Source organism: Ipomoea nil, unplaced genomic scaffold, assembly GCF_001879475.1.
Source record: "Ipomoea nil cultivar Tokyo-kokei standard unplaced genomic scaffold, Asagao_1.1 scaffold1074, whole genome shotgun sequence".
NCBI lineage: Eukaryota > Viridiplantae > Streptophyta > Magnoliopsida > Solanales > Convolvulaceae > Ipomoea > Ipomoea nil.
The window spans coordinates 4,471,749-4,496,094 of record NW_017617502.1 but is presented as its reverse complement, the minus strand read 5'-3'; the positions used below and the strand labels follow the sequence as shown (position 1 = coordinate 4,496,094).

The window sequence follows — 24,346 nt, the reverse complement described above, 5'->3', positions numbered from 1 at the left end:
AACGGCCATCTAGACGAAACAGTTTACATGAAACAGCCACCAGGGTACGAGGATCCCACCACACCGGGTCATGTGTGTCACATACAACGGTCTCTTTATGGGTTGAAACAGGCACCCAGAGCCTGGTTCAAGCGCCTTCACGATTTTTTGTTGTCCACAGGTTTTCAGGCGTCCAAAACCGATGTCTCTTTGTTTTACTACACTGCAGGAGATTCCCGTGTGTTTTTGTTGGTCTACGTAGATGACATCATTATGATGGGCAATGATGCCAAGCTTGTGACTACTTTACTACAGCGACTGTCTACAACCTTCAAAATCCGAGATCTAGGAACCCCGGGATTCTTTTTGGGTATCGAGACAGTTGTGGTAGGTGATGGTCTTCTTTTGTCGCAACGGCGCTACATGACAGATCTACTTGGCCGCTCGGGTATGGTTGACTGTAAACCACTTACCACTCCAGCCGCTGTAACCAAGTCACTCACTACGGTGGATACCCCGTATGATAATCCGACGCAGTATCAGCGTATTGTTTGCGCGTTACAGTATTTGACGATCACGCGACCAAACTTGTCTTATGCGGTCAATCGGCTTTGTCAGTTTATGCATTCTCCAACCGAAGATCACTGGAATCTGGTAAAACGAGTTCTCTGTTACATCAAAGGTACCTTAGACTATGGGTTGCAGCTTACTCCGTCCGCTTCTACTGTCATTCATGCCTACTCTAATTCAGACTGGGCTGGCTGTCCCATCGACAGGAAGAGTACTAGTGGTTATGCTGTTTATGTGGGTTCCAACCTCATCTCATGGCTATCCAAGAAGCAGCGCACTGTGGCTCGTTCTTCCACTGAAGCTGAGTATAAGGCATTAGCTAATGTCTCCACTGAGGTCACCTGGGTTGTTTCGTTACTTAAAGAGCTTGGGTTACACTCAGGTCAACCTGCGACACTATGGTGTGACAATCTTGGTGTGACGTATCTATGTGCAAACCCGGTTTTCCATGCTCGCACTAAACACGTAGAGATTGACTATCACTTCGTTCGTGACAAAGTGGCTGCAGGGGATTTCGTGGTGAATTATGTGTCTACTACTGATCAGCTGGCCGATATCTTCACCAAACCGCTTCCATCACCGTGTTTTGCTACTCTACGGGGCAAGCTCAATGTGGCTTCTCTGCCATCTTGTGCTTGAGGGGGTGTATTAGTGAAGTTATTATTTCATATTATTATTGTATAATATATAGTCTTGTAGTATGTGGTTATTATTAGTTAGTCAAGGCTAGTTCTACATATCAGGGTTAGTTAGAGTTTTAGTTGTGATATACTCTGTAATCTTTATCCTGTTTCTAATTGAATCGAAAGACATTCTCCAATCTTAGCTACCTGCAAAAAAAAGTCAATTGAACAAATTTAGTAGGTAAGTGTGGTTAATTAGCCTTAAATTTAGTTCGTGGTGGGAATTAAGCACTTGACAGTAGTAGATGGGCCTATTTGACACTTCTCCCTTTAAAATTTAATCCTACCAAGTATAGTTTTGGCTCCCCTAACTATCTTGTAGTCTGTCATAACTCATAAACATTGTATTATAATTTATAATATATTTTGTATTTGAACCGTTATGTGTGTTTTTGATATTTTTTTCATTGACATTTCTAAAGTAATTTGAAATACGCCCCCACTCACATAATTTTCTGGTTCCGCCACTGACTATGAGCTACCTTATCAATGTTATCACTTTCAAAGACGGATCGGAGCTTTTAATTTCTACACCTATACAGTAGAAGCTATCATCGGAATATTCATTTTCATTGCCAGCGTTGTCAGTTTCCCAGCCGAAAAGATTAGGATTATCGATTGGTCTAGTGCAAGTGGCCGGGAGACTGTTAGACATGTATGCCTTAGCACTCAACATTTATTGTTTTGGTCATTGATTTCTAATTAAATAAATATTTTATTTATTTTTATTTTGTCAAGTTAATATTTGATATTATTCACTACAATCTTCTTAATTCTTCATTCTTAAGAGTTAAGAATATAAGTGACGAAGAATTAATAAATGAAGTATTGTAAAAATATTCCTAGCTAGTCATAGAAATTCTTATTGGGATTAGATCCCATTAAAATTCCGATAAGACTAGCACATTGTCCTTCTTATGGTGAGTCTCATGTCATTCTGTATGAAATACAGAGAGTGGACATGTGGATGATTGTTAGAAAACAAGTCATTGAACAATAACTGACTACAACGTACCGCATGGTGTTTATCTACGTATTATCGGCATGTTGTTTGTTACCAATTTTTCTAATTTTTCTTATTTTGTTCAATTTTTTTCTAAATAAAAATCTCTTCAATTAATAAGTATATCGTAAATTTTATGACTTCTAGCAGTTGCAGTAAATTTCATGACTGGAGAAAAAAATTAGCCGTAGTAAATTTCATGACTCGAGAAAAAAGTATACAGTTGTAGTAAATTTCATGAATAGAGAAAAAAATGAAAGTTAACAGTTGTAATAAATTTCATAACACGAAAAAAAAAAAATTAACAGTTGTAATAAATTTAATGACTCGAGAAAAAAAAAAGTTACCAGTTGTACCCAGTTTGCGGTTCTTATACCGTGGACCATGGTCTGAAAACGGAGTCATCATCATTAAATTTTAACAAATCTTGTATTTTTGGGTATTTATAACAAAATGAAACTACAGTTTATCTAAAATGAAACTGAATAATTTGTCTTGCATATATTATCAAATGAAACTGTAATTGAATTGAAATGATACTTTAGTTGTTTTGAAATGAAACTGCAGTATGTATGAAATGAAACTGAATAACATGTCTCACATATTGAGTGTATATTGTCAAATAGAACTGTAGTTGAATTGAAATGATACTTTAGTTTTGCCGAAATGAAACTGCAGTATGTATAAAAAGAAACTGAATAACATGTCTCACATATTGAGTGTATATTGTCAAATGAAACTGTAGTTATATCAAAATGATACTTTAGTTGTGTTATAATGAAATTACAGTGTATATAAAATGAAACTAAATAATAGTTTCACATATTTGAGTGTATATTGTCCAATGAAATCGTAGTTGAATTAGAAATATGATAGTAGTGTTGTAACAAAATTACAATGAGTATAAAATGATATTCAATAACATGTCTCATTGTAATAAGACTATTGTATGTATAATATTGAATGAAACTGTAGTTGAAACAAAATGAAACTTTTGTTGTGCTGGAATGAAACTACAATATATAAAATGAAATTGAATATGTTATACTAACCGAACTAATTACACGAAACGGGTGTCGTTTCTTTTCATTAAAAGAAACAACACCGTTTTGGACCATGGTCCACAGTAAAATTCGCCCCCAGTTTGGGGCAAGTATGCTTCAATAGTTATTGCGCGGACTGTGGTCCACATAGTTATGTGGACCACTGTAAAAAAAAAACGACATCATTTTGCTTAATTTTATTTTTTCACGCGCCCAGTTGCAATATACATTTTTATAACTCATAATATACATTATTCTAAAACATAATGTACATTATTCTAAAACATAATGTACATTATTCTAAAGCATAATGTACATTATTTTAAAACATAATGTACATTATATTACCACAGATATTTCATTATTCTAAAAACACATAATGTATATTATTATAATACGTAATATACATTATTCTAAAACATAATATAAATTATTTTAACACATAATGTACATTATTTTTACTTATAATATTCACGACGATATTTTGGACTGTGGGCCACACATTTGCCAGTATGTTTTTTAAGGCAGGCTTCTGAAATCAATTTTTGAAGAGTTCTTACTAAAAGTCCATTTGTTTCGGTCAATAGCTTTTTGTTTTTAAATGAATGGTTCCAGTGGCCCAGGCCCATTTAACCAATCTACTCCCATCGCCACTAGGGTTTTTGTTTATAAGATCTCGTCATTGTTTCTGTACTTCGATTAAGCTTTTCTTTATCGGCAGCGGAGGAGAGATTTGCATTGAAACCTAGCGCAGCAGTTCAACATGAGAGCTAAGGTATAATTTCTGTAGAAATCGCTCATCGATTTTCTGCGTGACTTGTAATCTCCACCTTTTAGTTATGGCGTTATTCATTTTTTTTAAAATGAATTTTGCAGTGGAAGAAGAAGCGTATGAGGAGGTTGAAGAGGAAGCGCCGAAAGATGAGGCAGAGATCCAAGTAGAAGCACGAATCTGTTTCCTCCTATCTTCGGCTTTTTAGGTTTATCTGTGCTGTTTCTGTTTTTGTTTCGGAGCGTTTTAGTAGTAACATGTCGTTCTGTAATCCGAGAATTTCTGCTTTGTGGAGTAGTCGAGATTGCAATCTTCAGTTTTACACAATGAACTTAAGAGTGTGTTGCTTTAATATATTTCTCTCTCAATTTTATTCCTTTTGTCTCGTTACTATAGCGATTATCTGCAAATCAGAAATGATTAATCTCTCTAATAGTTTTTTTTTCTTTTTTGCTGTTTTGTTAAGAATGTTGTTATTATAGAAGTGCAGTAGTGCTGAATTCATCTAAACACATGATAGTCTTGAGAATGACCATTGAATGAAAGTGATATTATCTGCAAATCAGAAATGATTAATCTCTCAAATTGTTTTTTGCTGTTTTGTTAAAAATGTTGTTATTATAGAAGTGCAGTAGTGCTGAATTCATCTAAACACATGATGGTCTTGAAAATGACCATTGAATGAAAGGGATATTATCTGCAAATCAGAAATGATTATGGTATTATCTCAATTACTCTCAAAGCTTTGTGAAAATTTTGTTTGCGGTTTTGTTAAAAAAAAGTTGCAATTGTAAAAGTGGAGTATGAATCTGTTTATGAATTATTTGATTAAACCTAGCTCTGAATGTTGTTCACTGAGGGTTGGGTGGGCGGCCATTGGCAGATGCTACTCTGGAACCCCATTCGAGTAGCTCTTTGCTGGTATCATCCTTGTGGACTATGACTTCAATGAAACACAGACAATCTGCCTTCTCCCCTGTTGCTGTTTCTATTGCTTTGATCAGGTCCTCCTCAGTGAACACCTGCAGATTATATCATTAAACCAGCAGAATAGAGCTGAGATGATAGCAGTAAAAGCATACACTAGGTTTATGGTGGGTGCTTGTGCTAACCTTTGTTGTCCAGCATTTGCCTTCCCCGTTGCAGATGGCATCGACTAGCCCGGTGTAGTTCCAGTTCTTGATGACATTGTAAGGGCCGTCGTGGATTTCCACCTCAATTGTGTATCCTCCATTGTTGACCAAGAATATGATGGTCTTCTGGTTGCACCGCATCATTGTTGAAATATCTTGAGCCGTAACCTTCCATCAAAAAAATTGCAATAAATCAAAGATTTATAATCACATTAACTTGCTACGAGCAGGACTGGATCCAGTGGGGGGGGGGGGGGGGGGTAATCCGGGCAGTTTCCCCCATCCCTCCCCACCCCCTATATATATATAATATATATACAAAAATTACAAAGTGTTTGAATAGCTTAGTTTGTTGACCCTCTCACTACCAACATCATTTTACTCCATTCAAGTATATTTTTGGCTATGTCTCGGATTATACCCTAGTTTATCATAAACATTGTGGCTCTGTTTGGTAAATTGACTGATAAACTAATTAATTTACCAAACAAGGCGGGTATATTTTGTCATAGAAATGAATTAGAATTTTTGAATCTGTCCTTTGCTAAGCATTCATAATGGGTACCTGAAAGCTGCCATCGCCTATACATGCAATCACCCTTTTGCTGGGCACAGATTGTGCATATCCCAAAGTGGCACCAACTGACCATCCAATTGAACCATACTGCATCTGAAACTCGTACCTGCAAATTAAAGCCCATTTTTATGGTACAATTGTATTGTGTCTAGTGAGTGTATGCATTTATTTATTTATATTTATACTATATGATATGATCAAACACATATATATATACATACCCACATCCTGTTGGTAACTTTAGCTTTTGACAATTGAACCAGGAATCCCCAGTCTCAGCAATGACTGCAGTATCAGAGGAAAGCATCTTCTGAATGTGCTGGAACATGATATTGACCCTAAGAGGGTCAGTGGGCAAGGATTTGAGAGGACTCCCTTCAGAAATATAGATCCGGGAATAGTTCTCATAAGCAGTGTTGTTTTTCTTAATCTTTTTCGCTAGCTCCGTGAAGAAATCTTTCATGAGCACGCATCCGAAAGTCTGACCGTTCCCAATCACAACTCTGTCAGGGTGCACGATGACCGCCTTCTCCTTCTTGAGGAGGAGGGAGTAACCGACAGAGCTGTAGTCGTTAAAGATTGGTCCGGCAAACAGATAAGCGTCTGCAGATTCGACGATTTCTCCACAGAAGGCAGTGCTCACTGCACCCCAGTAGGTGCCGATGAAATGAGGGTGCTGTTCCGGGACTAGCCCTTTGCCGGAGGGCATCACTGCTATAGGATAGCCACTAGCATCAGCGAACTCGACGAAAGCCTCGCAGGCCTTGGCAACTCTCAGCTTTGGCCCTCCCACCATCACGGGCTTCACCGCCTTGTTCAGGAAGGCGGCTGCCGCCTCCACAGCCGCCTCTGTCCCCAACTTATTGCTCAATCTGTATGTAATAATATCATCACCACAAATACTAAGTACTAACATTTATTCAATTATTTGATTTGATGGTAAATGTTAGCTAGAACCAAGTACCAACCTGGGTGAAATGTTAAATGGAATGGGCTCCCTGCTGAAACTTGGATGAGGAATGCCAGCAAGGTTGCAACTTATACTCACATACACAGGTTTGCTTTCTTTGAGAGCTGTGGAGATTGCTGTATCAATTTGTTCATGCGCATCATCCAAGTGGTTGATCAAAGCCTGATCATCAACGTATACTACCCAAATCAAACTTGGACAAAAAATACAATTTTCCCTATGTATATATATAATGATTTTTTTTATTCTTTACAAAGTAGTATCTTCTAAACTTCTTTATTAAGTCTGATAGATTTAATTACCCGGGGTGGACCCGAATCAATAAATCCGGATAAGAATGTAAATAACAATTAAATAGGTAAGCAATACGATGTCCTGGTGTCCCAACAAGACAATGGGAAGGACTTTTATACAGGCAAAAACCCCTGAACAACCCCCCTAAAATGGCGGGAGGTTAGATCTATGTGTTGACCGCGCTCGGGCAAGACTGGGTTGGGTCAACGCCTGTTGAGCTCAGGCAGGACCGAGCTCCCTTACCCGAGCTCATTATGACCCAAGCTCGAGTAAGGCCGAGCTGCTCCACCCGAGCCCACCACCAAGTGGCTCGGGCCGAGATACCTTCGAGATGCGAGGTGCCTTGGGCCGAGGTGTCTTGAGTTCCACCTCGGTACTCCGAATCCGCGATGCTACCCGAGTCGGTTCGGGTATAATATATCCGTCAAACCCAACCATCGAGATTGGATTAGTGTGGCTACTCATTTGGAATGGTAACAGAGATGTCATCACACTACATAGTTTGACATATATATATATATATATATATATATATATATATATATATATATATATATATATATATATATATATATATATAATGATGTTAAGTGAGGGCAGGGAGAGAATAGTACCTGATAGCAAGTAACAGTCTGGAAGCACCTGAACTCCTGGCTAAAATCAGCCAATCCAATGGTGTGATGCAAAATCCTATTAGTTCCATAATCGTTAGTATTAGGCCCACCCACCAAACAAATCACGGGAAGGTTCTCGCTATTAGCACCGGCAATGGCGTTAAGCACGCTAAGCCCGCCCACCGTGAAGGTGACGACGCAAGCGCCGACTCCCCGCTGCCTGGCATAGCCGTCGGCGGCGTACCCCGCATTCAGCTCGTTGCAGCACCCAATGTTGTTAAGACTCGGCTCCGCAATCAGGTGGTCCAGCAGCGTCAGGTTGAAGTCTCCCGGCACCGTGAACACGTCTCTCACGCCTATCTCCACCAGCCGACGGGCAATGTGGCGGCCCAGGGTGGCGTCCGGCGGGGTGGTGGTGGGCGGAGAAACGGCGGAAACACCGCCGTTGGGGCAAACCACGTCTCCGTTGTTGGGCTGGGATCCCTCAAAGTTTCCTACTGCAACGTCCATGTTTAATGCTTTAATTTGCAGCTCGATCGATCGGTACGGTGTATATATAGTATAGAGATCAGAATTGCTTAATTGCATGCATGCAAGAATATTATGATGTGAAGGAGAAAATTTAAGGAGAGGAAGAGTGGGTATATGTGGTTTACATTATTTGTATGAACAACTGTTTAACGGTATTTGATTCGTAAATACAGGATCGGATTGGAGGAGCTAAGCTAGCCCCAATGAAATTTTCTTTGGTCAACCAAATTGCATATCTTTCTCTTATACACTCAGTAACTAAACTTATTTTTTGTTTACAAGTGTAAATTTAACTTTACATTTCGATTTCATTCAATATTAGTACATGTCTAGGTTCATAAAAATACTCTTTTGTCATTACTTTTTATGACGTAGGCGGCAGATGTTAAGGGAAAGACTATGGTAGGTTGAAATTCAAAACTCGAATGACAACGAGGGGTCGATTTGAAAATTAAATGTGGCAAAATCACCAAACTCGGAAGATCTTAGATGTCATTAACTTATTTCAAATATTATTTTATTAGGATAAAATACAAATAAGCCACTGAACTATTTGGGAAACAACAATTAAGCCATTGAACTCAAATAATCCCAAATAAGTCATTGAACTCGAAAAAAAAAGAGCAATTAACATTTTTAACAGGTTAACTCCGGGCTTTTGCTGACGGGATTGCCAAATGTTTATTATTATTATTATTATTATTATTATTATTATTATTATTATTATTATTATTATTATTATTATTATTATTATTATCCACTTGGATAGTATTATATTTTAAAGTAATTATAATCAAAATAGTTTTGTCTTGTCGAGATTTGATTGATTTATTTATTATTATTTTTTTCATTGGTCTGTTTTAAAAAAAAATAATAAATAAATAAATTAGATCTCTAGACAAAACTATTTTGATTATAATTACTTTAAAATATAATACTATGTAGGTGGATTATAATATAAAAAAAATGTAAATAAAATAAATATTTAGCAATCCAATTAGCAAAAACATGGAATTAACCTGTTAAAAATGTTAATTGCTCTTTTCTTTATGAGTTCAATGGCTTATTTGGGGGTTATTTGAGTTTGATAGCTTAATTATTGTTTTCCAAATAGTTCAATAGCTTATTTGTACTTTAGTATAAGGCCGCGCCGGGGATTATTAATAGATTTCCATCCTTAATATGTATATTGTCATTAATTGTCAGTTATATTATATTGGGGTATACATTGGGATATATTATGACTTTACTAAAAATCGGTTGAAAAGATATGATTACAAAAAAACAGAGGTTACCTTTTAAATCAATTAAATCGGTTGAAACCGAAAAAATAACAAAAGAAAAATATGAAAATACAAAAATGTCCTTACTAAAAATAGGAAAAGTAATGAGAAAGACTAAAAGTGTCTAAAAAATAATAGTTTAGGATGTTAAATGACAAAAACAATAATGTGGGACTAAATTTAGAATTGCCACCAAAGACAAGGAACCTCTGATGGAATTAACTCTTGTTAATATATTTTTTGTAACTTTTCCTATAAATTAGAATTATTCTTGTTTTGGGCAAAACTCGAAACGAGTTGGTCAGACAGTTAGTTTCGTAACTACAAGATTTCAAGTTTGACTCTCCTCTTGGTTTGAGCTAGTTAGCTATGTGTAATCTAAATTGGTAATTATTGACTTACCACCTTATTGTCATTTGCTAGCTAGAATTACAATGCGATTTTCACCCAAAACACATCTTCAGATAGTATTGCAGACTTTCCCGCAAATCTTTCTATTTTGTTGTAACAATTGGTTCGCTGGAAAATATTTGAAGTGAAATGGAATTGAAATTCCATGGAAAATAAATTCCAAGAAAATAGATTCCATTGTTTGGTTGGTGGAAAAGAAATTACTGGGAATATGAATTCCATTGTTTGGTTTAGTTTGGAATGGTAAGGAATAATGTGTATAATGACAAATATAACCCTACACAACAATAATAATATAATAATAATAAGAGTAATTAATAAAGAATGGTGAGGGTAAAATTGTCATATTAATTAGTTTTCCATGGAAAACCTTTTCCATGGAAAACAAAATACCTAACATGAGCTAAGAATTTATTTTCCTCATTCTCAAGGAAAACTTTTTCCAATAGAAAATGTTTTCCATCCAACCAAACAACATAAAACATCATTTTCCTTCACTTTTAGGAAAATATTTTCCATGAAAAATGTTTTCCATCCAACCAAACACCCCCTTAATTCTTTGTAAACTTTCCAAAATCTTCAATTTAAATTCAATGCTTTAAAGTCATTATGTAAATTTAAGGAGTTACATCAATCAAGTAATGCTAATGGCCGGGGAATGTTAGGTGCCTCAAAACAATCAGATAATGTCTCATCATTGATCACCACACCTCTAATTTTTTTTAATGTAAAGGAAAGAAAAAAGAATTATAGTCTACATTTCCTTTAATTAATCAAAACATGTCATATTAATCAGCTAAGAAGTTAAAAATTAGAGTACATATAGCATTACTTTTCTATTACAATGAAGTATATAAATGAAAGTAATTGGTAAATCATACCACGTAAAAGCATTGCCAAGTTGCTTCTTGAAAAATAATCCTAGAGCAAGAGCTTTTGATCCTTGGGGTAGGTAAGACATATAATCAAAGAAACATGTGCATAGTCGTTTAATTTCATGATGCATTCAATGCTAGCTTGTAGTTCCTCACCTTCAAAAGGCAAATTCTTTGGTCGGATCTCCACATCTTGACCTAATAAAATAAGTAGTAAATCATAGTGACTGAACACCCTTGTAAGTGAGAAAACAAACTGTTTTTTTGTGTTTTGTTTTTTTTTTTTTTTTTTTTTTTTACACAGGAAGACCAACTTTTAGTTTTCCGTATCTTTAAATTTGAAAACTCATTTACAAATATATATTTTCTTGAACCCGCCATGTGAAGTATTGTTGTTTGTTTTCTAGATTTGTGTGTGTATTACTAATGAGAACTGAATGAACTTGATTACAAAGATACAAATCATAGCTATATATACCAGAAGAGTCATATGAAAACTAGGATAAGAAGTCATAAACTAACTCAAATACATATAGTCCTAATATTACTCCTTATATATAATATATTATTATATAATATATTAAGTAGCATACATATATATATGTGATGATGGGTATATGTGTGTGATTGGATAACTGAAGCTAGTATATGCACTGTCTGGTTGACATCAGTTAAAAGCATTACAACATGAGCTTGGATAGAAGCAGAGAGGTTGGTGTATTTATTTGTCAGAATCAATTTAATGTTAACATTTTCATTCTTTGGATTAATTGTGTGTTTACTTTGTACTGTTAATCAAGATAAATCAAAGAAAGAAACATGCCAATATATTTAAATAATGAGGTATAATGACAACTGACAAGTTTAATATGAAAAAAAGTGTTGTTGTGCTGGTATTTATTGTATCTTTACTTGTCTGCTTCACAATCTTAAGGTGAAATTTTAATTTTAAATATTAATAGCTAGGTTGCTGCTTACTTTAGCAAATTGCATTAATGCTCTAGGAAAACAACAGAAAAAGGGTCTAGCTTATGTTCCTTATCCTAATAGGTATCTATATTCTTTTTTATGGTAGTATAAAGTCTTACCACTAATGAGTAATGAAGCTAAGCTAATCTCTAGATCTTTTACAACAATTTGATGTGTATTTTTAAATACGATCCGAGTGGTAATTCACAGATAATAATGATCTCCACCATATTTCCAGTAAATAATCAGTATCACTATACTATTCATACTTTAAAGTATGCTCACCGAACAAAGGAAATTAAAACACATATTTAGGTAACAGTTTAATATATAGATGTCTAGAAACTTTTATAAGTTGCAATTTTTGGTAAAGTTACTACATGTTAAAATAAATTTTGGTTAATTGAACTAGTAAAAGGGTCTATTGGACCCTTTTATCAAAAATCAACAAAGCTCCTCTAAGGCTAATCCCATCCCAGCAATGCTTCCCCTTTCTAAATGATGTGACTTTTTAAAAGCTATTTTGTTTTAATTTTTTTTGCCATGTAGGATAGAAGGCTTGCAACTGCGGCAGCCTTTATGTACCTTTTTTTTAATTTTTGTTTTAATTTATTAGCTATTTATTATTATATTTATAATATAATAATATAATATGAAAGTGAGACCACTTTAGAAAGTGAGAGAATATTACATGGATGTAGTGTGAATAGTAAATGATTTGCAAATTGAGTGATGTAGAAGTGGGATCCATTTTAGAAAGTGGGAGAGAATTGATGGGATGGGGTTAGCGTTATCCATTTCTAAGTTTCTTCCGCTCCACTCCACTCCAGGGCCGAATTTTGGGCTGTGCAAGCTGGGCTACCGCACAGGGCCCCAAATTTTGGAGGGGCTCCAAATTTTGGAGGCCCAATATTTTATTTTTACCTAGCTAGTTTAGAAATAAAAACTAAAAGTTTTCAAGTAAACTTAAAAGGCTCTATGAAGAAATGCTAGGAACATGTGTTTGTTGTATTTCAACTTGGAGGTTTAAGGTTTGAAACTTGAATGTTGCTCCTTGCATTGCGAGTTTGAGCACACTATTATTATTGTTTTAATTGAAATTTATTCCATAATAATACTATTATTATTATTGTCATAATTATAATTTATTCCATAATATGCCTTTTGACTTTTTCTTTGCGCACAGTAACATTTTAACAGCATAATAATTCTTGGCAGAGGGAGATAAAATGCCTATTGCCTAGTTGCCTATTATGCACTCACTAAATGTTTCTTGACGTTAAAAGACTACTATAAAGCAAAAAAATAATTTAATTAAATGAGAAGAAAGAAGTGCTCTGCAGATAAGGAGCTTTGGTGCATCTTTGCCCGATTTGATGTAGGGAGCTCTGTTATGGAAAAATTCAGGAGTGTCTCATAGACTGGCTAAAGGCTAATGTTTCTTGTTATTATATTTGTGCAGCTAAGTCACCGTGATTGATGTACTGGTAAATCTTTTGTACCCTCCAAATGAGAAAAATGATATACTGATATATATCTTTAATTTGGTTGTTTTATATCATTCTTTTCTTTGCTTAGTATACGGAATTCCATTGTTGTCACACTGGATAGGTCCAAATGGCATTATAGTTTATGGCCCTATTTGGTAAAATGGTTGTTAGCTGATAGCTGTTTGCTGTTAGTTGATTGTATTAATTTGAGGGTATAAATAATTGATAATATTAGCTGATTATAAAAAAGTGTTTGGTAAATTAGCTGTTAGCTGATAGCTGTTTGGTATAATTTTTTTTTTCAAAAAACTAATTGAAAAAGTTGTTTGGAGTAGCTTTTTATATTTAGCCTTTTGGAGTTGCAAAAAGCTAATTAACCAAACATTTATATTGATATTTTAACTAAATCAAACAATTAATAGTGGTCAAATAAGCCAAAATTGACCTATAGGCCAATTTTTTACCAAACTGGGCCTATACCAATTGCAGAAAATATATTCTTTGCAGATCACAATAATCCCCTTAAGTTAGTACGGAGTAGTTGAGAAAGCAGTATCTTTCTTAAAAGGTTTCTGTTCCATCTTCTTGTTCAAATATGTGCATATTTCTTGAGTCAAGTTTGTTAGTTGCATAAGTAAATTAGTGAAATATTGTGTTGTGTTTTGAATATTTTTTCCAGCCTTCTCAGGAATACAGTAGTCAAGGTAATCTCTATCACTGATTATTATTTCACTTGAGGAATACACATATTAAGTAGTTTGGTTGAACTGTATTTGTAAATTGTAATGCGGTATGCACCATACCCATGGTATGGTAACTCAGTTTAGGAATTACATACAAAATGATTTTGGGTTAAGGTTTCATAAATATAATGTAACATGTATGAAACCTAACCTCCTAACAGCGAAAGTAATATTAGAGATCAAAATACCTCTCATCATTATTGACATCTTCTTAGTTGTGTGTTGCTATCTCTATAGAACTGCAAGGAAAAGATTAGACGTTTTTTCACACTTGACGCAAAACTTTAGATGGTGTATTTGAAATTATTCCGAGTAATGTGATTACCATAACGTTATGTGCTATAAACAATACATCAAATATTCCATCAATATAGGTTTACTATATGCATGGTCCAGCTTGATAAATCAACAATTTCTTGTCATTCAATTCAACCAAACTACTTAATAAGCCCTCACAACAATATGTCCTCTATTCAAGAGAGTATTATCTTCTATGCATCACATGCATTTTGATTCACTAACTTAAATCTTTTATGAACAAACCCAACATTTATTCTTGGTACCTTAAGAGATATTTCTCAAAATAAAATATGTTCACATCAAAAGAAGAAACCATTCAAGTTGTACAAAGAGAGTACACTATATGATCCCTAAAATTCTTAAAAGCATGCCTTAAAGGAAAGATATCTTAATGTTAATATAATGCTAACTATATTTATGACTAGTACTTAAACACCACGTCGACTAAGTGTGATTGGAGTTGACACATATGTCACTCCCACTAATTAAAATAGCCAAAAGATAACAATTTAGTCACAGAAGCAATCCAACACCTTAGACAACAATATAGTTGGCCTAGTGCGGTTGCCTTTCACTACAACTGGTTCTTCCAATGCAGTTTCAATTTGCCAGTTTGTAATAGTGATATGCTATGCTGCATTATGGAATAACTGAGTTGGTTACTTTAATTAAAAGATGTTTTCAGTTGGTAACAGTGCATCACGTACCTGAAGGAAGATCTTGTGTGAATGAAGTTCAAAATTTAATATAGATAAGAACTCCATCAGTAGTTCCAAAAAAAAAAAAAATAATAAAAAATAAAAAAAATAAAAAATAAAAAATAAAAATGCAAAATTGACCCATTCTGTAACAGACACTTGGATATCACACAAGAAAATGCCAACCAAAGCCATAGGAAGTTTCCCATAGCAATACTCTTAATACCCGCATACAAGAACCCTGAATGGCTAAAACTCTCTGCCATCACCCAAAACATACCTCAAAAGCTAATATTGCTTGCATTTGACCAGACCAAACCAGACCAGACTCGACTCATCATACCCAGTGGGTTCGAAACAGGTGACACAACAAACCTCAGCCAAGTTGAAACGGGAACAAGTATTGCATGTGATACCCTTTCAAGTAGATTTCTTGTCCCCTGCATCTTCAGCTGCTTTATCATCGGTTGCAACAGGAGCCTCCTTCGTTGTCTCTTCACCTTTCTCTGCCTTCTTTTCAGCGTTCTCATCTTCAACACTCAATTTCTCAAGCAGTCCAGCAGCAGCAGAAGCGTCTTTGTTTTCCTCATTCTTCTTCTGTGATTCAGCAATCTCTTGGAATGTCTCCATGAAGTTCTTGCAATCTAGAAGTCAAACAGTAATAGACTGAACTATATGCTAAAGATCCATACAAATAGAAAATGAAATAACTGCTGAAATGCAATCAATTATTCATAACAAGAATCGCAATTACAACGCATCTCAAAAACCCCCAACTATACTTCCAATAGTGGGAAACCTTGGGATACTTTTCAAAGAATGACATTAATCTCTTTCGAGAAATAAGGACACAGTTTAGTTGATCTCAGTTTCATTCCGTTTGACATCTAACGGAAACCCACATATAACTGATAGCTCCATCTAAACATCAAAGCAAACCAAATACTCATTCTACTAACTAAGCATAAAGGGGTAAAATTAGGCAGAAGAATACTTCACTCAAGGACAAGAAACACCTAATGTAACTGACTAACTGCATGAAAAAATATTCAGCAACTGCAAAGTAGATGTCACAAGAAATATATCATATGCATTCCTTGTCAAAGCTCTATTTATGTAATCAACTCTATGCAGCATAATAGTTCTTAGACCCTTATGAATAGAGTTGGCCATTATTCGAATTATCCAAAAGTGCACCCAAAATCCAAATCAAAGTTCGTATTATGGGTAAACCCACTTAGACACTAAGTTATCATTTTGGATATTTTATTACAGTACATCATATTAAAAATATTCAGTTCAAATATGAGCGACAATTTTATACATAAATTTGAAACCCCAGACAATAATAAATTTAAGTGTTACAATTTTTGCATATAATTTCACCCAAAACAAACATAACCCCAAATCAAAAGTTCCACCAGAACAGACACTATACCAACCCCCTACTTGTGAATTTATATTCTAATATACTAAATAATCCATTCAGATTTGTAGAATAAAACATATACTTTAAAAATTTTAAGCATTGACCCCAATGCCACATATTTTCTTTTGTTCAAACTTCAAACCAAGAAAGTATTTCACAATTCCACTTATAAATTTCTATTATATAAGTAATCCATTTGGATTTGTAGAATAAATCATATTTAATTCATATAGACATATACTTTAAAAACTTTAGGCATTGAGCCCCATGCCACATTTTTCTCTTTTGGTTCAAACCAACAAAGTACTTCACAATTTCACTTTTGGAGAATCTACCACATGCTAACCAATCCTAGACATAATCTTCTATTTGTTGCATAACCTTTGAAAATTTCAAAAACAGGGGAAGGGCTACACTTTAAAGGGTTTCAAATGATCATATATTTTAAGTGGGCTTTAGACAAATGCTTGTTGATCTTTCCTTAGCTCATCTTCTTTTCAGAAAGTGTGCAAATATAGAACCTTTCTTCAAGGTGAGGTGATTTAACCTTGAATATGGTAATCTGATTCATACTCAGTATTAGTTAAGGCTTTATGATTTGTGAAGCAGGGAAGTGATAGACCAATTATCTTTAAGGAATTAAAGGCAAGTCTAAAAACCAGTTCTTCACTGTAGTTCCAGACTGGATTAAATGTACTTGCATCAGGAATTAGGCATTTTTTAACTTTTGATTGATAAGAAATCCTTTTTAACTTGTCAACCCCTAATAACATCTAAACTCAATGCAAACTAGCTGCGACAATCAAATCTCTGAATATCAGAGACATCAAAATTGCAAATTGAACAAATCAAACAAGCACTTTAAATGGCACTATATTGGTCATGGAAGAAAGTAGTGAACTACAGATATAGCATTGCATCAAGCAAATGGAATTGAGCTACAGAAAGGAATATAGGTTAAAAAGGCAAATGCAAAAGTACTAGTCCACAAATAACAAACACTTACTCTCCACAGATGAAAATCGGATACAGAAAAGCTCATCCTTGAGTTCACCATCTGCAAAATCTGGTGCATGCCACACACAAGACTTGTCGTTGCCAGCATGTTCCTGAACAGTCATTGATGGTAGTACTGCAAATCACAAACACCGAGACTTCACTCAGATCATCAGGAAAAATACAATTCAACGCATCCACAACTAATAAGTTACTAACAACTAATCGAAAGAAACACGAAAACAGACCAAGATGATTAGCGCAAATCTTAAGTGTCTTCGACTGGCGCATAACAAGGCGGACTTTTCCGGTCTCCTTATGCTTCAAGAGCTTGACTGTGCCGGCGCCTCTCTCTTTCCATTGATTCCCATCCTTATCATACCGATAAAGCTTCGACTTTCTGTAAAGTTTTCAGAAAACCAAAGATTAAGTCCGGAACCGTAGAATTATAACAGATCTGGAGAGAATAGTTAGATCGGAGAATTTATAGAAGGATTAATACAAGTCGAGGATGGCGTCTTCATCTTCCTCGCCGGTAGTAACTGCAACCTCTTCAAGCTTAACGATAGGCGCAACCTGAGCTCCGGTGTCCTCATCATCCGCTCCGACGGCTTCTTCCTCCTCCCTGTGCTGGTTCTCAGGCTCGGTGCTGGCCATTGGTAGTAGATGCGTATCTGAAATGGTGATTAAAAATCGCAGAAGTTTCTAGAGGGAGTAAGTGAAGAGTGAAGGGTTCGATTTTTGAGGAGGTTGATATAATAACGGGGGCGATTTTTGAATAAAGAGAAGTCCGGGACAGCAAACGTGATATCTACGCAGAAGACGCTGGGCACTAGGGCCATTTAGGGCATGTCAACACATTCGACTCCAATTATTTGCCGCACCAAAAAATAATTTCAATACTACTTTGGTATTATTACACTTACGTCAAATTAAGTTGACGGAATATGCCTGAAATGAAATAGCATTTTTGAGGAATAGTTCTATTCTTTTTCTTGATAATGATTTTTATTTTCAAGAACAATGTTCTTAATGATGAGCTATTTCTCCTATAAGGAGAAGAGTGGCTCCCCTTTACGGGTCATTTGGTTCACGAAATGTAAGAAAAGATTGTCAGATTGTTAGGAATGTTAGATTTTTAATAATGTTATATTTATGTGTTTGGTTAAAATTAAACTAGGGTATGTAATATAAGTCAAGCACATTGTGCTCAGATGATACCTGGGTTGGACTCCCATATGGGAGGTTGTGAGATACTGAGATTGAGCCTCAGTTGAGGCGTTATTGGCTCTTTGTACGATAGTTGTTCATGTTAACGATTATTTTACTTTAATACCCTCAGCATATATCATATATAGACTTGTTATTCCCTCAGCATATATCATATATAGACTTGTTATTTTCATGCACTTAGACCCAACAACAGATTAATTACCTATAATAGTAGGTAAATTGTTGATGTGACATTTTTTAGTTAAATAATAATAAATAATTAATATAAAAAAATTTTAAAAAGTAAAAAATAAAAAGATGGCAGCAACGGCCATGGAGCATATTAACTTGGTGGGGTACAATAGGCCACCACAACAATCCTTTCAACCTCAAGGGGCCTATAATCCAAATTCCTCAAGGAGCCACCCAGGTTTTTCATAGAGCAATCTAATGGGGGCTGCAATCCCCAACATTTTAATAATAGATGACCACCAAGTTTCCAAGGGCAACAGTTCCAAGGTATGCAGTCTCAACCTAGACCTCATTTACCCGCTTTGGAAGCTCCACCACAACCAGACTTGAGAGTTATGATGAACATGTTGCTAAAATCTCAATTGCAAAGTGAGGAGAGACTCAAGCAAGTGATTGAGAGGCTGGATCAACTAAGTGCTCGTAATAAGATGCTAGGAAATCAACATGCAAACCAAGCCTCAACCTCTAGAATCAAGGTCACTGGGAAACTGCTAGCTTGCCCCGAGAGTCCAAAGGAACATGCCAATGCCATTGTCACAAAGAGTGGGAAGATACTTGGAGAACCCTCTCTTCAAATCAAAACACCAACTTCAAATAAAATTGTTGATGTGGAGATTGAAGAGACACTTGAGGAAGGAGTTGAACCAGTAGTTTTGAAGCAAAATCCACAAGTCCATGATGAGGTAGAGAAGCCCGTGAGAAGGTATGAATCACCATTGCCTTTCCCTCAAAAATTTCAAAAACAAATAAAGGATAGTAGATGGAAAAAGTTTTTGGATGTGGTAGAAAATTTGAAAGTTTCAATTTCGTTGCTTGATTTGCTTTCTCAAGTCCCTTCTTATGGAAAATTTTTGAGGGATATTCTTGCTAAAAAGAGAAAATTTGGGGATCATGAGATAATTGCTATGGTACAAGAGTATCGGGCCTTGTCACGTAATGAAGGAAGGAGTCTTAGGAAGCATAGAGATCCGGGAAAATTCACAATCCCTTGTGTTATTGGTGGCCGTATGATGAAAAGATCCCTTTGTGATCTATGGGCCAGTGTTAATGTCATGCCATTATCTCTTTGCTAAAAGTTGAATTTGGGAGATCCACAGCCGGTCTAACTTACATTGCAATTTGCGGACCAATCTACTAGGAGCCCCATTGGAATTCTTGAAGATGTCCTAGTCCGTGTGGACAAATACTTTGTGCCTTGTGATTTTATTATGATAGATGCTATAAAGTAAATTCTGATGTTTCAATCATTTTGGGGAGACCTTTCTTGGCAACAACTAGAGCAATAATTAATGCAAAGTGATCAATGATCTTTGACTTTGGGGAGGAAAAAGTTGAATTTAATGTTCTTGACGAGCAAAAATCTATTGGGGATGAAAATTGTTCTATGGTAAATAGCAAGTCCCTTGATACGGATGAACATCTTGATCCCAGTTTTGAGATGACATATGATGAGCATGAAAAATGGAAAAACTTCTTGGGTGGTGAGGTCAACCTCGCGAGTCAATCGGGATGAGCACTCCTAAAGAGGTTACGTCGAGCTAGCGACGTTAAACTTAGTGTTTGATGGGAGGCACTCCATGTTATCTTTCATATTTCATATTTGTTTATTGCTTTCTATTATTTTCATCTAGTTTAGTCTTCTATTTAGCATATTTAGTTCATGTTGTTTTATTGCTTTTTATCTTTCTCTTTTTGCTTGCTCTCTTTTTCTTTGGTTTTACATCAAGGACGATGCAAAATTTTAAGTGTGGGGGAGAGCCAAAATTTGGGATAATTTTCAAAATTTTTGCTTGGATGACTCAGTTTCTTGTTGTTAATAAGTTACCTGTCTTAGCATGTAGGTACAATTGCTCTCTCTTGTTGGTTTGTGGTTTGTTTTAGTGGTATTTGTTGCAATTCAATTTATGATTGATGATTTGAGGTGTAACACATGATTGATCTATTCTGTTGTTAATAGTCTTGTTAACCACTCATTAATTCTTGATCTTGGATGTTATGCATTGCTAGTGAATGCTTATGTGAGATTCCGGTCATGGGTGTTTTGCTAGAACTTTCCGCATTACTCCCTAAGCAAAGTCTAAGTTTTGCATGTTTTGAAGTGATTTAGCCCATTTTTTGTTTAGCACATAGCCTTTAAGCCTACCCTTATATATGTTATTACCATTTGTTCTCCTCTTTGAGCCTTTTGTTTGTTTAATAAGTGCTAAGCACTTAACCCTTTATTGTGATTGTTTTTTTTTTTGTGTTAACCCCATTATGAAACCCTTAGCCTTTAGCAAAAAATGTTTTCCTCCACCCTTGAGAGAATAGAGCATTTGTTCTTTTTCATAGAAGAGACTTTCAGTGGAGTTGTTTTGCTAGCAGTCCTCTAGATAATTTTGCCTTGATGTGGGATCTTGGTTCGTTGAAGACAATGGTTTGTTGCTTGGTTGAAAGAAAAGAAAAAAAATGTATATTAAAAAGTGATGAAAAGGAATTTGAGAAAAGAACACTACAAGAAAAACTGCGAATCGCGACAGAATTTTTTCGTCGCGAATCGTGACGGAATTTATTCTGTCGTCTATCACCTTGTCGTATTTTGATAGACGATGGAATAATTCCGTCGCCCATTTCGCAACGGAATTGTTTCCGTTGCAAATCCGTCATTATTTCTGAACTGAATATTCCGTCGCCATATTATCTTTTCGGTTGCCAATTTTGTCGCATCATTTACAACAAATATTCCGTCGCGTTTTTTAATTATTTTAAAATAAAACTGTGATTTTAAATAGTAATGAATCTTTTTAAAATAAAAGATAACATAATTGTAAATTAAGTTAAAATAATAATACATTACCAATCCACATTTCATACATAATATAATCGTCAATTCAACTCTAAACAACTTAATAATACATTACCAATCCACACTTAATACATAATAATAGTCAACAACATAATAATACAAAATCAATCCACACTTAATACATAATAATAGTCAATTCAAGTCTAAACAACATTAACAAACAACCATTAAAATCAATTGATTTGAGATGGAGGTGATGATGAAGTACCCACTCTCCCGCCATCAATAGCATCAAGTCGTTGTTGCATAAGGAGAATAGTTTCCTTCAAACTCTGAATTTCATGTTGTACATTTGCAGAAGTAGAAGTAGCATTGTCGGGTGGTCGCGATGTTGGTGTCATATTGCCAGAAGTGTTATCATTAGTTTGACCATAAACAGCAGAATAACCATATGAACCAAGTCCATAAACTCTTCTTTTCTTATCGTGTCCACCAACCGCGTCATAGTATAATTGATTGTCATTCACCTGCTCCCCATTTTCTGCCAACATCTCCCGTTGTGATTCAACTTGTTCCTAAAATATGTAAGAGATTTAGTACAAAATATATGTAAAGGCATATATATTTTAAAAACTTAAAACAAATTAAACTTACATGAATTTGTTTGGCTTTTTCAGCTATGAATGCTTGCCCATCGTGTTGTTTGGTATGTGTATGCCTGAACAGTTCATAATACAATGGACAATGACCCAATTGTCCTTCCTACAAATTATATTTAACAAACAAAAGCAATTATTAAAGTAAGAAAAAAATCGGCAGAGTTTCCTTTGTATATAAGACTATCTCCCTGTTCAATATATAATACAATTCAATTATAATCTCCAACATCAATCAATAAACACAATAAAACACAATCACAATCAACAAAAAACATAAAAGTTGGGGTCAAGTAAACTCCAGTTATTCATTCTACCCAGAATTCAGACTAAACTCATGTGACATCCTCTTCGATTGTGGAATCAGTCACAAGGCAGCAACAACCCTTATCTTTAAAAGATTTACGCTACTGCTTCCCAAATTAACTCTGCAGTTTCTACTCCTGAGTTCAATCAATCCTCATTATCAAATCCTTCAAGTTCAAGGTCTCATTTCGAAAGTGGGATCAACCTTGTGGCAACCTTGTGTTCTGTCCATATCTTCTTTCCACATAATACAAAACACATAATACTTATAACTTAAACAATTGAAGTTCGATTCTATGACATTTCTCCATGTCTATTCCACTCGAAGTAATTTGGCACAAAACCAAATTTGCACAAGTGAAATCTCACCATCTCAGCTTCTTCAAATGAGATGTGACGACATCTTTTACATGGACATCGAATTTTAGTTTATCCATAAAATTCGGCATACTACATGCAAACTCAATAAATGTTTCCAATCCTTCAATAAAATCTTGATTAAGATCACCATGTTGAGGTCGTCTTTGATACATCCAACTTCTATCCATATTACTCATTTATGCCTATATATTTATATTCATATATACTAAATTATAAGAATGCGCAGTAAAATCTATATCTTTAAGAAAGACCAAGTGACTTCAACACATATACCGAGGTCAAGGTCTTCCTTACCAGTATTAGATGCTGAAGTCAAACGCCCTGAGAATCCACTTCTGTTTGAGTCTTCAACTCTAATTAATAATGCAAGAGAATCAATGTTAAAAACAGATGGAAACCATGTAAGCGACAAAGTAGCACATGGGATATGAAAATCATATTTTACTCTTGATGGGGAGAATGGTAATTCATTCTTCCATGCTAGTTCCCCAAGTGAAACAAATCCTGTAATAATCACAATCAACCAATATTATGGACCAACACAAAAAGAAGCATGAATTGAACACAGAAAGCTTAAATCCCTAATTCATCATGTTGCTAAACAAAATGACATCTATCAGCCTTTTTTTTCCCAATGTAATCCATCCATGCTTCTCTTCCAAGTCTTAAAAATATCATCAGCTGCAGAATGATAGAGCTAGAAATAGAAATAAATTTCACAAAGTAATAGCCACGCAAGAGGCCTCTCACCTACAAGTGGACACACATACACATGAATGTAAAAGACATCAAATTATAACACTAACCTTTCAGGTCCACTACATTCTGTCCAAAAAACTGATTTAACTAATAAAAAGAAGAGAAATTTCTGATTCAAGTCATTCTCAAACATGATTTACCTTCAAACTTCTTTTTGATTGAACAACATTCAAGAGGTTAGGTGTTTGAATAAACTTTGCTCAATCACATGGGAATTATCACAAAAACAGCATGTATATGTGCCATCAAATTTATTTATAACTATTTTGCACTGCTTACCAAAATTGCAGGATATAGCTTGGTTAAAGTCGATTACAAATTTACATATTCTACTCAGGGGGATACTCACTCATGAGGATGGTCAGCCCATAATTCTCCTTCAAAGAATCTGTTTTTATCAGTGTTGCAAAAATCGCACCTAGGCGCTAGGCGGTGGGAGGCCGCCGCGAGGAATGGCCTCGGCTGCCTCCTCCGCGGCCGGCCGGCTAGGCGGTCTAGGCGGCCTAACCGGCCGGTTCGTGGAATTTTTATCTTTTTTTTTTTTTTGAAAATGTGGGAAAAGTTTCGGAAGGCATAACTTTTGACTCGGTTGTCCGATTTGGACAAATTTTTTTAAAAACACGTATTTTTTC

At 35.2% G+C, this 24,346-nt stretch overlaps 2 protein-coding genes and 1 long non-coding RNA gene across 4 annotated transcripts; 1 reads left to right on the top strand and 2 right to left on the bottom strand.

The window, feature by feature from the left end:
• The first annotated feature begins 3,930 nt into the window (after positions 1–3,930).
• On the top strand, positions 3,931–4,753 carry LOC109182808. Its single transcript, XR_002054437.1, has 3 exons — positions 3,931–4,053; positions 4,155–4,595; positions 4,739–4,753. It is a non-coding gene; the product is annotated as an uncharacterized LOC109182808 (long non-coding RNA).
• LOC109182806 (pyruvate decarboxylase 2-like) lies at positions 4,499–10,772 on the bottom strand. Of its 2 annotated transcripts, XM_019333010.1 has the most exons (7): positions 10,745–10,772; positions 7,639–8,135; positions 6,729–6,892; positions 5,982–6,632; positions 5,749–5,866; positions 5,163–5,351; positions 4,499–5,072 (listed from the first exon to the last, which is right to left on the bottom strand). In XM_019333010.1, the coding sequence occupies exons 1-7, from the start codon at positions 10,755–10,757 to the stop codon at positions 4,902–4,904; spliced, it is 1,803 nt and encodes a 600-aa protein (XP_019188555.1). In that variant the 5' UTR covers positions 10,758–10,772; the 3' UTR covers positions 4,499–4,901. The 2 variants fall into 2 exon arrangements, with proteins under 2 accessions (XP_019188555.1, XP_019188554.1); XM_019333009.1 differs by lacking the exon at positions 10,745–10,772 and having other exon boundaries at positions 7,639–8,360.
• A 4,271-nt stretch (positions 10,773–15,043) lies between these two features.
• On the bottom strand, positions 15,044–18,144 carry LOC109182807 (ran-binding protein 1 homolog a-like). Its single transcript, XM_019333011.1, has 4 exons — positions 17,866–18,144; positions 17,612–17,763; positions 17,374–17,499; positions 15,044–15,582 (listed from the first exon to the last, which is right to left on the bottom strand). The coding sequence occupies exons 1-4, from the start codon at positions 18,018–18,020 to the stop codon at positions 15,359–15,361; spliced, it is 657 nt and encodes a 218-aa protein (XP_019188556.1). The 5' UTR covers positions 18,021–18,144; the 3' UTR covers positions 15,044–15,358.
• Positions 18,145–24,346: the final 6,202 nt, after the last annotated feature.